The sequence below is a fragment of the Cyprinus carpio genome, chromosome B11 (genome assembly GCF_018340385.1).
Source record: "Cyprinus carpio isolate SPL01 chromosome B11, ASM1834038v1, whole genome shotgun sequence".
In the NCBI taxonomy this organism is placed as follows: Eukaryota; Metazoa; Chordata; class Actinopteri; order Cypriniformes; family Cyprinidae; genus Cyprinus; species Cyprinus carpio.
The window spans coordinates 3815306-3830711 of record NC_056607.1 but is presented as its reverse complement, the minus strand read 5'-3'; the positions used below and the strand labels follow the sequence as shown (position 1 = coordinate 3830711).

Below are 15406 nucleotides of genomic sequence, written 5' to 3'. Positions count from 1 at the left end.
ACCCAGACATTTTATAAGTAAACAAGTTAGGCTCTAGCATGATTATCTGTTTAAACATTCAACAAACTTGATTTTTAACTTTTTTTAACTGTTAAAATGAAAACATCATTCTCATCTCGGATAAATATATTAATAAATTTAATCCAAAAATGTGTGTGTTCATCTTTACAACTTCTTTGTTTTCCTAATGAGTAATATAAAACCAAAAATGTCACATTTATTGAAAGTTGATTACAGCAGTGTTTTTGGCGTGAGCATAACACAATTAAAATCATCAACATTCAAGAACAATTAGCTTCATCACCTTACTATAATAAGGAATTAAGTTTAGAAAAAAACTGAATCAGATAAACACGCATGTAACATATCTGGGATTTCATTGTTTAAGGAGACTGGTTTTAAGTGGAAAATTATTACATTTAATGATCCATTCTTTTGAGATATCAATCAAATACCACATACACACAAAAGGAAGGAAGTCACACTGTAATGAGGACCAGGAAGTGGATTTTATAGCAGTCTGAAAAAGCACCATTTATTGCAGTCTACACTCACTTTTGTTTCATCTTTTAAAAGCACCCTGTATCACAAACCGCTGTAGATTTACAGTGTTGTTTTGGCTTTCAAAACCAACAATTCACCAGTTCATCAGGAATCACATTGTTAGTTACAGAATGAAATAAATAAATGGAATTTATAGCAGCACAAAGCACTGTCATTCTGACAGGATTCCTGCAAACAAAGCCCTAATCCGTTGAGCCTTTATAGCTGTAAACCACAGCAAATACATCCTTTTCAGACACTTGATAACTTGTGCTGTTACTTTAACTCAACACACTTTTTATCTATTAAAAACCAGAAAAACAAAAAGGAAAAATAAACACCAACAAACTGATAAAAGTCACAACTGCGGCGGCAACCTCCCTCTCATTTCTGTTCAAAAATACTTCATGCGTTACACAGAAACATCTTCAAGAATGTTTTAGTTCAAGCCATTTTTCATTTTACATCACAGATCATGTTATTAAACTGAGCATTTAATCTTACAAGCAGTAATGATTTATGTACAAGCGCACAAAGTGAAGGTAAAATCTGAACGAACCTGTTAAACGTAGGTAAACTAAAAACAGTAAATATACCTGTACAGCAGAATGAGACCTTAAAAGCAATAAATTCACCATGTTTATTTATTAAGATGCATAAAATGTATTAGTTCTGCCTGCATTAACCCTGCTGTGATTGTCTTCCATGCGTCCACGTGGCTGCAGCAGCTATGAGACGTTACTTTTTAAGTGCTGGGTTTGGAGAGGCTTGACGTGATACTCATAGATCTTCAGTGCAGGACCCAGTTTTATTGACAGTCCGGTCAGAACGTCATTTCGAGTCATTAATAAAAGGGATTTGCCATCGATTTCCTGTCGGGGACAGTTGAGCAAAAAAGACAGAGGAGATAAATAATAAAATAATATTATCTATTGATAACATGATTGTCTTTTAAAATGACTGCTCCACTGATCTAAGAAACTGCACAATTACTGTCAAATTCCCCCTTTTTTATATACAGCTGACTGTGACTGAGAGATAAACATGGAAAAGGCATTTAGTTATAATTATATAGTAAAATATTACAGATCTAAAGTATATCATACATAATAAAGTTTAGCTCTACAAAGCATCAATTGCCTCAAAAATGTAAATACAAACCATGTTATTACTGTACATTCTTTTTGTTGAGAACCGGGGGTCAGACCTTTCGAGAAACGTTTGGGAGAAATGCAAGGATAAAATGTCACTGCATTTCTAATGGTGGGAAAATTAAGGACTTATTTCGTTCAGTCAAGAATGTTTTGTAAATTGTCTATTGCTTTTTCTGTTATCAACATTTATTCATCTAGACATTTTCTCCAAAGCGACTCAAAAATATTTAAATTATTAACTATAGATATATATATATATATATATATATATATATATATATATATATATATATTCACAAGATTATATCATATGAATCTGGTTAGTATGTAGAAATATTTACAAAAAAAATATTTCTATTAAAAAAAAAAAAAAATAAGGTTTAGGAATATAACAACAAATTCCTACCTGATCCTGGAAAGCGTTGGCTTGCTCCTCAAACCCTGTGGCTTTAAAATAATTGACCACATCTGCTACGGCCCAGTGCGCTGGATCAGAAAGCTGCCCATTCTCCACAGAACTGTTAGGGAGAGAAAAAGTTTTGAATTATGCATTAGCATAATTCCACCCAAAAAAGAACATATTGACATGATTTACTGACTCTCATGTTGTTCCAAATCCATAAGACTATCTCCAGAAAACAATTGAAGATATTTTTTTATGAAATCTGAGAGATTTCTTCTCCCTCCATTAGAACTCTGACACTTCATAACGTGTATAAAGACATCATAAAATAAATCCATATAAATCAAGCAGTTTGAATCGATATGAGGGAGAGTAATTTTCACTTTAGGGTGAACCAACTCTTTAAAATAGGTGTCCAGAGAAATCACACTGTCTCTGTAACAGCACCCAAGAATATGGGAGGTTTTTTTTAGCCAAGAAGACACTGTTCTCTGCATTTTACAAATTCGTATATGCTGATATTGGGTTGGTTGAAATGTTTTTGGTGGGCAGGATGAGTTTTGGAGAGAGGATGTGTGCCTAAATTTCTAATTAAATTTACAAATCAGAAATTGTTCAGGAAAAAAAAGTGTTGTAATAATATTAAGATCTTTAACAAATGGCAGTGTGTAAACATATAATCAGTGCTGATTCCTTTGACAACAAATTTTTCTTTTCAGCCTGGTTGCCATGATTCTTCTCGTGAAATAACTGCATTCTTCAGCCAGTGTGGAGCATATTTATTTAAATGTGATGTTTTTTTTTTCTCAACAATTGTTTTATGCAAACAGAAAATGAATTATTTCCAAAAATAGTCCATTAATTGGGAACAAGAAATAAAAAAATCTTAAATTCCTCATTGCTTTCATTTCTGCAATGGAAGCAACAGCAACTTGGCTAAATAAATGGATTGAGAAGGTAAGTTCTTCTTTTCTGAGTCAGAGCCAGGGATGAAAATGATGTTTCCGGCCTTGTGTTGAAAAGGGCCTGCTAGTTTTGACCGAGTGCAGTCAAAATCACTTCACGTGTAACATTAAAGAGTTAAAAGTACAGCAACAACATAGAATCAAGATGTCAAGACATTACTAAATGTTTCTCACTCAATTGTTAAACACTTGGACTCAACTCAAACCCAATATTACTCTATACACCTACCTTTTGGTATCCACTGATCCATTTTCCTTGGTTTCCATGACTGCTGGATGAAAAAAAAAAGGTTTAACACATGCAATTATAGTCTATCATCACTGTTGTAGTTTTTAAGAAATACTACAGTACGGGAGATGCATTACTAAAATTCAATAAACTGTGTCATGTTTAAGCAAACTCTAAATAATTTCTTGAGGTGCGTAACAGAGGCTCTGTTTTTATATGACCAATAATAATCTTATTAATCTGATTAGCTCTGATTTATTGCTTACCTGTATGTCAGAGAGATGAGACTGTTCTATTCCATTAGATGTGTTGTTGTTTCCTCGTGTCCAGTCCTCATCAGTCCCCTGCTGTGCAGAGCTGCCCCATCTTCCAGAAATCCACACAAGTTTATGAATAAACTTAGAGAATTGATTCTGCAAAATAATAAAAGATCTGAGCAATCAAAAAGATGATAAACCAAAAAGAAAGAAAAACGTTTAGGACCAAAAAAAAAAAAAAAAAGACAAGACAGAAAAGTTAAACATGCAAAACTGTTAAATACATTGTAAACACTAAGGTTATATGTAAAAAACAAAACAAAAAAACAAAACAAAAAAAAAATATTAAAAAATAAAACATTATTATTAATCTCATCATTATAAAACGACTATCATCGCTACTTTGAAATAAACAGTAATTAAATTTGCAAAACAGCTTGAGCAAATATAATGAGCAAAACATCACAGTAATGAGACATTAAATTAGCATTTTCCTTCACATTTGAGGTTTGACAGGTTCCGTGTCTATGAAGAGAAACACGATGAACAAAATGACAGCCATGATTTTTAAAGCAGAAAATAGATTTTTAATTGTAAATAAAGTATTTAATAATTTATTGTAAATAAAGTGTACTGGATTTTTAATAATTGTAAAATGCCGTATGAAATATAGTTATCGCAGGACTAAATGTTATCTGTCACTGAAGCTGTATTCTGTCTGGCTAAACAGAAGTATTGGATCATAAAAATATCCATTTAATATATTACAAGCGTTTTCATGATGAATGTCGACAGTGTGATGATTAATAAAGCAGATGATAAACTCATTAGCTAGCTAGCTTCCTTTAACTCAACATTTATGACATTCGCCGTCTTTCTGAGAAAACAAAACGACAATTTCCAATTATTTGGATGAAAAGCTTTTATCTTACCAATTTAACAGATGTTTTATGTGGATGGTTTGAATGTTATTGATTCTCGATCATTGAAACAATATTACGCTTTTTCCCCCCAGCACAATCCGACAAATGCAGGCGCGGGGCTTTATGGGTAATGTAGTTTTGAACGATGGGAAATGTAGTTGTTCACACATGTCTTCAACAATGAACATACAATAAAAGGCAATTATCAGTTACATCAAGAAAAATAAATAACGAAAAAAGGTAAATCAGCATTTTGACAAGCTATTACCATGCATTACTTACAACGGACAGTAATTCACAAAGCTTTTTTTTCTTTGTTATATCTTGTTTCTGTTAATGTGTGAAGGTAATGACTATTTCTTCCGAGTAAAATTATTTTTTTTCAATGTCCATTTACATTTTCCACAATGAGCAAATTCACAGTTAACCATATTTTAAAACACAATTATCTTTAAAAAAGTAAAACCTATTTTCTTTTAATTGCAGTGAAATGTTACTATTCTTTTTAACAAAAATGTTTGTATTTATAGTCTTTACAAACCATTGCAGTCACCTGATAAATCCAATCTTGAAACATAGTTCCCTAATTAAGCCTGGTGATTTTAAAGATGATTTTAACAAACACTATTTGACAAAAAATAGGCTGAAAAAAAAAAGTTGTTTATTACATTTTAAAAAGTTTTCTTTTATTTTCTTCCATTATAAATGACTGAAATGCTATTATTACGGCACATGATGAATTAATACTTTTGATACATAGCTTTTGTTTTTTCACAATGTGCAGGATGCATTGAATAAGTTTGTGTCAAATTAATAAATGCACATGCAACATAATGCAATCAAGCATGAGAGGCCTTGCAACTGAACTATGGGACCTGCGCAGAGATAAGGTGAATAGGACAAAGCTGTTCCCTGTACTGTACTGTGGAATATAACCAATTGGCATCCAGAGCAAGAATTACCTGTTTTATATATGCACTACATAATACGACAACAAATAACAACAACAAAACATCTTTTACAATTATTCTCACAACAGTACTCAGACAAACAGGCGTGACAAAAGGCATTGGACATAATAAAGCAATGTAAATAATTTTCTTTTATTCAGTGTCAAAATAAATTGTCCCAGAATTGGACATCATAATCTCTACAGCAGATATACCATTTCTCTTAAAAATAAAAGTATTCACATGGTCCATATAAGAAGACAGATGAATGTAGAAGGTGCACAAATCAAAGGCATCTTTTCATTACAATTTCAGTGCCATTCAAAAACTTACTTTATCTTTTGACGTTTCTGAACAACCAGAACCTTTCTTTGGCACACATATTCTACATACTGTGCACACACAGTTAAACATAATGTGGAATTGCGTTTTTTTTTTTCATGTATTAATACTAAACATAAAGGCTACTTTTCCACACACACACACACACAAAAATTGTTCAATGTGGGAAAAATAGGGTTTATTCATTGTATAAATTCATTAACATAATGTTTCCAAACAGAAGACTATGTGATCTTTTTTTCTTAATGCTGTAGACTACACTTCACTGGTAAAGACACCTGTGAATTTCCAAACCTCCCAAAGTTTATTTGAATAAAGCACTGTGGAAGGAATTGTGATGTTCTTGGATTCAACTTTGAAGAAGCATAATAAGACAAAATAACCATGTAAACTTCTACTAAAGCCTTTACAGAAATCCTAAAACTCCAAGAACTCTTTTGTACATTTCTCTGTGACAGATACCCGGATGTCTTCCTCGTCGTACTCATCAAAGTTACTCGTGTCTCCAGGTCCTCTGCACTTTGGTATGATAGGAGCATCAATCTGTAAAATCATTAAAAAAAAAAAAAAAAAAAAAAAATCCACTAGCTTACAAAAGAGCAGTTCCCAAGAACCAGTTATTAAATTGAAAACTGAATGTAAAAAACAAAAGGCCACACCTTCTTCTCATAGATTGCAATCCAGTCTGTTGTAGCGAACCATCTGTGGTTTTTGATGTCGCTGACTCCATTTTTCAAATTGCCAAACCTTTTTGTGAGGTCCACCTGCAGCAGATTGCGCAGAAGATCCTTCAGGTCTGAACTAAAGTGTGAAGGAAATCGTACCTGTGGAAATGAAATATTCACATCTGTTGGAAATGTGTGGAACATCTGGGGGATTTGATTCATTTCATTGACATTTCGTTTAATTTGTATTATTTTTCTTGTTCCCTGACTGTCAGTAATTTTTAACTTTTGTTAGCAGAGGATTTAAAGGGGTGGTACACAGAACAAAATTAACTCAAATTATATTTATCAAACCTTAAATTAGGATTTAATATTCAACAAAATGCAGCAAAATTATAGCCATGCACTGAAGAAAGTGTGTTGGATTTACATCATTTATATATGTACACCAGTTGCACATCAGTTAAGTATTTTGTTCACATGACTGCAAAAACTCTCAAAATGATTTTATGAGGGTTTTGTTACATCACTGAATTATCTGAATTATACTGTACTATCTAACAACTAAGTAACTTTTAAAAAAACAATAGCACATATTAGCATAATAAATTATAATTTTGCTCCTTAGAAAATCATATTTTATACCTTTCCGCCCTCTGCCTAAGTAAAATCTCCACTCTTCATCACAATGGTGACCCAGTGTAAATGAAATGGTTCTAAGTCCCAACATAATTAAATATTAAATATGTTCAAGTCTCCCCCTTTTCTTCACACACACACACACACACACACACACACACACACACACACACACACACACACACACACACACACACACACACACACACACACACACACACACACACACACACACACACACACACACACACACACATTAATATGTATGCGAATGTTAAAACTTGTTTAAACTATTTAGTTTACTAATTTAGTTTGCTTAATACAGTACATTAGAAAAATTAGTAAAACTCCATAAATACAAAAATATAAGTCCATAACACAAGTCCATAATATCACTTCCTCAGAAAAGAAGTCCATTCCCTATTGTGCTCTCACATCAAAACCAGCAACATATTTGTTTAGAACAGTTTTGAACTGTTTCAACAGATCTGTGCATATTTATGTTCTAATTCAGACGAGATGACTTTTTCACTGGAAAAAGCATATGGATAGAGGACTCGTATTTTAGCCAGAAAGCAACAGTTTGAAGTTTAAAAGGTCTTAATGATGGATTTGTTTATCACAAATATGCAGCTTTCTGCTTGACCAGATGTTAATTGATAGATTGGAGTAGTGTGTGGACATCAGCTGTTTGGACTCTCATTCTGACGGCACCCATTCACTGCAGAGGATCCACTGGTGAGCAAGTGATGCAATGCTAAATTCATCCAAATATGTTTCAAAGAAGAAAAAAGCTACATCTTGGGTGGCCTGAGGGTGAATATATGTTCACCAAATTTTAATTTCTCAAAACTACATTTTAAAGTCTCAAAACACATGAAATTCTTCTTTTTTTGACTTGTTCTGATATAGCAACCTAATTTTATTGTACTGATGGAGCAAAATAATTTGTGTTAGAATAGAAATAGGGACAGAGTGCAGATATACAGTAGGGCCAACACCAAGATGGAATTTTACTGGCAATTACAGTACTGTAATAAATAAAATAAATCATAGAAAAATGACTGAAATTCTTCTGACCTTGCCAGATACAATTTTCTCATAGATCTGAATAGGTTGATCAGCAAAGAAAGGTGGATATCCAGCAGCCATTTCGTAGATCAGAACGCCCAATGCCCACCAGTCAACAGCTTTGTTGTAGCCCTAACAAAGAAAAAGAAAAAACATTAAGGATTTGTTTAACTTCTGGAGGAGTAAGACCTATACTGCCGTGTTTTCTTACCTTGCTGAGAATGATCTCTGGTGCCAGGTACTCTGGTGTACCGCACAACGTCCAAGTTCTGCCTTTGACTCGTTTGGCAAAGCCAAAGTCTGTTACCTAAATCATGTTCAAATATAAGAGATCTAAATAAAATATCAATTACACAACCAAAGTGCAGGTAACATTTCAGTGACTTTCACACCTGGATGTATCCCTGATGATCGATGAGCAAGTTTTCAGGTTTAAGGTCTCTGTAGATGAGGTCTAGAGCATGAAGATACTCGAATGTCAGAACAATCTGAGCAGCATAGAACCGTGCGTTCTGCTCACTATGAGAAAAAAACATGGTTATTTCATTTATAAGAGGAAAAGACAAGTAAAGGCACATAATAAAGACTGTATTTATTAGCTAGTTTGTAAGCTGTTTACCTGAATCTTCCAATCCGTCTCAGATGTGAGAACATCTCACCGCCTTGGATATACTCCATGACCATGTATAAATTTGAATTATCCTGTTAAGGTTATTTAAATGAAATCATCATAATGCTATATAATACAATAAGTTTCTGTGTTGATTTTTTTTTCAGTAGCTTTAGCTACAGTACATCCTAGAATCACACCCTCTGCTCTGACACTGTATTTCTTTTCAATATAAGTTGCATGTGTACCTTAAAAGCGAACTCCAGCTTCACAAGGAAAGGAAAGGACACTGCTTGTAATATTTTCTTCTCGTTTAATGTGTGTTCTATCTGTTTAAGCTTCACCACCTGAAAAATCATCAAAAGCAGGAGGAAATACTGAATAAAAAAGAAACAGACTAAAATTCTACACATTTCAAATACTAAACAAAATATATTGTTTTTAACATACCAAAAGCATATCTTATGTAAAGCAGTGTAAATAAGTAAGGTAAAGTGGGGCTAGATGCTCCTTTTATTAATTTAATTTAATTAAAAAAATAATTTAATTTAATTTAATTTTAAAATTCTAATTTGTGAAATGTTAAAGAATGAATGAGTGATATAGTGTGTATAGTGTTTATTGGCAATTAAAAAAAAAAAAAAGATTAATAGGATTAAATCCTCTTTAATGAAACTGAAAATATTTTGTTTCAAAAGATATGCGATAATTTTAGGGATTCTCATGACATACTTTTCCATTATTTTGGTAAAATAAAACAACATTAACCTTTTTGTACCCTATTTCTTAAAACACCATAAGGCAATATTTGTGGTTTTAAAGTTGTTACAAAGTAATAATTGTGGTTTTGATGACACTGTTTTCAATTTCAATTCATGAAGAAGCGGGATCCAGACATAATGACTTTAGTAATACCCACAGTATCGATTCATATTTGACTCTTTTTGGCAGCATACAGTAGCTAACGTTTTAATGCATGATCCTCTCAGTAAATTGTTAGAACAATAATATGTTTTGGTTTTACATGACACTTTAGCAGTCTTGACTATGTGACAGTCAACAGTGAAAACATCATTAGGCTGTTCGCTGTGGTTTGATCTTGTCAGCAGAGGAAGTTTCAGTTTCCTCTCTACTCTGTAAATGTATTTGTACCATTTCACATTATGTTCTGACACATGAAACAAGGCCCAGACCAGCCAGACTCAACTGAAACTGTCAATTAACCTGCTTTTGAATTTCCTAAAATTCCAAAATAATAATCAGTTTCAGTGTTCGAAAATGTAAGAAACTATTTGCTGTAAATTTGATTTGATATAATTTAAGTCAACTGAATAACCCAATTTAGTTTAGAGCATACAAAACATAAAAATGCATTTAGTTGAATTATATTGTTCTCTATAGGGAACATCAGGATTCAGTTATTTAGAAACTTAATCTAAATAGAGGTATGCAAACAGAAACCACGCACATTTCCATTCACAAATCAGTTTTTAAATTTTTCTGCAAAAATGTTTTCTGTAACCCAGATTATATAAAAATCTAAATAAATTATGTTTATCCTACAATGTTTTGTATGAACAGTATTAGTGTTTTGATTAAGGTGTTTAATCCAAATGAGTGCAACTTTATATACAGCGGTGGCCAAAATTATTAAAACACTAGTATTTTCACCAGCTAAAAAAATCTTTTGCTGTAGTGTGTCTGTAGAAAATACCAGTTTACATTTCCAAACATTAATTTTACCATTAATTGTAATAATCCAGTGAGATTTTTGACTGATAACAGCCAGTGCTCCACACAGAGATCTGATCTGATCATCATCAGTCTGCCTGGAATGACTGTAGAAACAAACTGAGACTAAATCCAGAAGAACTGTGGCAACGTCTCCAAGATGCTTCAAGAGATCTACCTGCAAATCTGCTCAAATGTTGATTTAATTTAGTTAATAGAAGTTAATTGATAAAGAAAATATATTTACAACCTTATTTTTGATAGCATCTTCGATTTACAGCATTTTTACACAAGTGCCAAAAACGTTTAACAGCTTTGGTTTCGTGAAGCGTCTTGATGACGTAGCCACAGTTCTTCTGGATTTAATCTGTCTCAGTTTGTTCTGTTTCTTCATGTCATTCCAGACAGACTGGATGGTGATCAGATCTCTGTATGGAGCACTGCCTGTTATCAAACAAAAAATCTCACTGGATTATTACAATTAATGGCAAAATGAATGTAAACTGATATTTCCAACTGACACGCTACAGCAAAAGATACAACTGACTTAAAACCAATTTTAACTGGTGAAAATACTACGTGGTGTTCTAATAATTTGGGCCACCACTGTAATTTGCGTAGCTAATTTATTTGTGGAAAACATACAGTAAATATAATAATAACATATAATATAATATAATACCCTTAATAAACTTGTATAATTTGTGTGTTTGGTTAAAGCATGCTGACTCACAGAAATGAGCAATTTTTGTTAATTCAGAATTAATATATGTTTTAGCTCTATTTACTGTTAATATTTTTATTATGTTTTGATTTAAGTCACCATTGGGGTGATTAATGTTCCATTTGGTGAAGTTTCTTCAATTTTAAAGATTCAATTCTTTATAAATTCTTTATTACATAAAGATAAACCTATATGATTTTTGTTGACGTTTGCGTCACTAACTGACACACAAATTAAGCAAACTTAAATAGTTGGTAGCATTTGCATCAGTAATGCGCAATATTGTTACTCAGTGTAACTTCAAAATACAGGCTTATTGAATGATAACTATAAATTTCAAAGAATTAATAATTGTTCTAATTTGTATGATAATAGGGAAGTCCACACCACAGCTATAACATTGATGACAAGGAGGAATGGTTCTTTTCCCAGCTGACCAAAGCTAAAAACAATGACATCTAATCAGAATCCACAGATGAAAGAGCTGAGCCTTTAAAGCAGCAGACAACATAAAAGCAATGCATAATAATCTCACTCATAATTACTTTTGAGTTTATGAAACTTACTATGCTCATTATGTTCCCTAAAATAACAAGAACATCCTTAATTGTTATGGTGATACAACTATTTTCCCCATATCTTTATAGTAAAGTTATACTCTTCTTGGAAAACCTAACAATAAATACTTTCAAAATAATATACAGTCTGCATTTCTAAAAGACCCAGGATGATCTCATTAAGAGACACCAGGACTGTGTTAAAGAATGTTATGTCTCATAGAAGTTCACAAAAACAAATGCCTTGCACAGAGGACAAAAATCAATTGCTGGGTCCTGCAGGAGGATATACAATACAGCACGCATACTCACTTTTTCTTTGTCCAGAATCTTCATAGCGTAGTATTGTCCCGACTGTCTGTGCTTGACTAGCATTACTCTTCCGAAAGATCCAGTGCCAAGAGTTTTCAGTCTATCAAAGTCATCTAGACACGATGTGCTCTGCAGAACCCAAGCCAGAAGTCAACAATTAGTTGTGCTGAAAAACAACTGTCTCCGACTATCATGTTAATTGTAATAAAGCTCCCATACCTGTGGCTGACAGTCCCATTTCCTAGAGAAGTCCTCTTTGGCTTTTGCTAAGAACTCTTTCACTAAATAAACAGATAAAAGAATTAACATTATAAACTGAAAAAGGATAACTCAATGCATGCTTATTTAATGCATGCAGAACTTATTTAATGCATTGAAGTTGGTCTATATGAATCATTCTGTCAGCATCCCCTGGGATTTCTAATTCTGAGTATGGGAACTATATTTTAAGGGATTGACCATTTATTTTATGTTTTTGAACTAGATTAAAGAGGGGGCAACTTTAAATATCTTCTTTATCTCCCTGTCGACACCATATGTTAAACATAATAAAAATTGGAACTATTAAAAAAGGTGTGTTCTATAATGAACTGAAAGTTGTAGATACAGTAGGTTTTGCTACAGGGTATTTGAGTTGATTTTCATGTCATGAAAACACATTTCCAACATTTGAAACCACAGTGTAAACCGAAACGTATTTTTAAAAAGTGCAAAATACAAAAGCAAAAATGGATTAACAAAGGATGGGTTATAAAATGCCATTTCATTTAGGCAGCAACAGAGATGCTATCAACTAATCCATCTTTTCATCTGGTTGGCCAGTCAAAGCCATAATCAGTGAAAGCTACTCAATATTCTATCCAGAGACATTATCGAAAGTAAAACGTAAGTAAAGGTTTAGCCCGCCACCTGCACATGAGATTTGAATTACATACGTTTGTCAGTGGATGTATTATCAGTAACAATGGTGTATTTGTATATTTTTACATTTACATTTTAGTCTAGCAGGGCAACCTACAGTATTATCAGGTCTGCCATTAACTAGAAGAAAAGTTAATACTTTATGTACAGGAAACTTGATGTTTTAACACTAACAAGTTTAGTTTGCTTCAAATTTTGCTGTCTGTGAGAAGCAAACTGATCTCTTCCTGTTGAAACCACAAAAAGTCTGACAACAATCAAAGTGTACTGAAATATACTATATGGACTTAGACAAGCCTAACACATTTTACTCTGCACTCTTCAGTAAATTACAATAAAAGACCTACATCAAATCCTTCAATCTAGAGGTTGTGAAAATCCATCAGATACTCTCTAAAGTATATGCAATGACTTTATTTATTTAAAAAGTCAATCATAAAAAAACAAACAAACAAAAAAAAAAAAAAAAAAAAACATTTTGTGCATTTAATAGAAATAATGAAATATTAAAAAATATTTCACTTTGACTTACTTGTTGCATCCCAAAGGATGGTATACTCTGACACATGTGGCCCCTCATTCTCCAGTCCTTTCTCCTGGTGCCCTTTTCGAACCTTGCAAAAAAATCGGCTAGCTAATGTGTCCAGCCTCTGAAGGGCAGAGTTTGTGCCTGATGGCTGCCCAAAGTTAGGATCTTTTGTCTGGGCCATCACATGCACTGTTCACACTGAAGCAAACTCTCAAATGGTTGATAACCACAAATGCTCTTCAGCTGAAGTCTCTATAGCACAGAAGTCATAGTCATTTCCTGTTTGAGAGGCTTAGATTAACAAGAGGTTTTTTTGCCATACCACCAACTGAGCTAGTTATACTTCCTGTTGGAGTATTCTATGTTAATGAAGAAGTAAATACATCAGGCCCTTTGCTCAACTCCCAAAACAGTGGAGAAAAACAAAAAGACACTCTAAAGTTCCAAAGGCCATCACAGGGAGAATGTATTGATTCTCACTGAGAGATAACTTGTGAGTACTAGTACCATGTAGAAATGTTTTTTCTTATTCTTGAATACAGACTTACAGTTCAGCTATATGTATAACTGAAATGACATCTCAAGATATTGATCATATCATTTGATGAGATGTACTTGCAGTATGTCTTAACTTTTCAATAAAATGTGCATAAAATGTTTAGTGGTCAGTACTTTCCTTAGCATATGAATTTACTATCACTTGCTCCAGAGATCAATCTGTAGCCTAATAAAACACTTGTGTTAGCAGTTATCAACAGATACCCTCACAAATAAAAACAAGCCAGCACATAAACAAAGCAAATGAAACCAAGGAAATAATAGCGTAGGCCGTGATGTGTTAAGTCTTAGCGCCATCAAGCGGAGAAAAGACGAAATAAACATCAGTGATGAAACACAAATTCTTAGTAGCATACTGTATTTTAGTAAAACATCCATCTTTGTTTTTGTTCAACTTATTCAAATTCACTTGACTAAATCGCATCTTTTAAACAGTGATCTTACAACAAATGACACTACCATTTCATCAATATTTAATATGTTTAATATTAAAGTATACATATATATATATATATATATATATATATATATATATATATATATATATATATATATATATATATATATATATAATATATATATATATATTTACATTTATAAAGTAAAGTGCGACTGTAGTTTATAGGCCAACTGTGATTTTTATTCATCTTTTAGTTGTGATCTACACACATAGTCAGCAATGCTGAACATGCTTGAAATTTGGTTTATATTAATTAAAATTAGATCAAAAAGAAGAAAATTTGATTATTTATTACTTTGGAAATAGGAAATATATGTAATATTTATTATTAGCCTTTTATTATTAGTCATCTGGAATAAGAACCCGGATGGAAACATTGGTTTGTTGCTAAGAGTCCGTGCGCTCCAGAAGAGTCCATGTGTTTCAGAGTGGGTTATTATGGTCACTCATCATTTTATGGTAATTATGGTCACCCACCACATGCCTCTTAATCTACTGTTTAGAAATAAACAGTAATTTATATAGACTCTATATGAGATACAAACTGGCAAATTGTGGTTAAATTATATTGTGTTATTAGTACTGTGTAAACATTGTGCAGTCCACGCGCCCCTATTTGAGCAATGGATCGGTCCATCTTCATCTTACAATTGCGGTAACTGGACAACATACAGAGCAGATCGAGGGATTTCATTAATTATTCATGTTTTGTAGAGATTGTAGTCTTCAGCTCTGCAGCATATTCCAGACTTTAAAGAGAGCCCTACTCACATACATAAATTGATACAAATGGTCTCCTTTGACAGAAAACTCTCTGAATTTTAAAACATGGGTAAAATATTGCATATTTTTATTTTTATATG

The 15406-nt window shown here is 32.7% G+C and overlaps 2 protein-coding genes across 5 annotated transcripts; both read right to left on the bottom strand.

Moving 5' to 3' along the window:
- Window positions 1–504: 504 nt before the first annotated feature.
- Window positions 505–4641, bottom strand: samd13 (sterile alpha motif domain containing 13). 4 transcript variants are annotated; one of them, XM_019088988.2, is made up of 5 exons: window positions 4484–4641; window positions 3561–3707; window positions 3295–3337; window positions 2104–2215; window positions 505–1415 (listed from the first exon to the last, which is right to left on the bottom strand). In XM_019088988.2, exons 3-5 carry the CDS (start codon window positions 3330–3332, stop codon window positions 1272–1274), a joined length of 294 nt encoding a protein of 97 aa, XP_018944533.1. In that variant the 5' UTR covers window positions 3333–3337; window positions 3561–3707; window positions 4484–4641; the 3' UTR covers window positions 505–1271. The 4 variants fall into 4 exon arrangements, with proteins under 4 accessions (XP_018944533.1, XP_018944534.1, XP_042589342.1 ...); XM_019088989.2 differs by having other exon boundaries at window positions 3295–3334; XM_042733408.1 differs by having other exon boundaries at window positions 3561–3660; window positions 4484–4607.
- Window positions 4642–5557: 916 nt separating this feature from the next.
- LOC109072788 (cAMP-dependent protein kinase catalytic subunit alpha-like) lies at window positions 5558–13900 on the bottom strand. Its single transcript, XM_019088990.2, has 10 exons — window positions 13529–13900; window positions 12295–12356; window positions 12076–12204; window positions 9000–9098; window positions 8761–8843; window positions 8534–8660; window positions 8353–8448; window positions 8151–8273; window positions 6426–6590; window positions 5558–6309 (listed from the first exon to the last, which is right to left on the bottom strand). The coding sequence occupies exons 1-10, from the start codon at window positions 13704–13706 to the stop codon at window positions 6184–6186; spliced, it is 1188 nt and encodes a 395-aa protein (XP_018944535.1). The 5' UTR covers window positions 13707–13900; the 3' UTR covers window positions 5558–6183.
- Between the last annotated feature and the right edge of the window lie 1506 nt (window positions 13901–15406).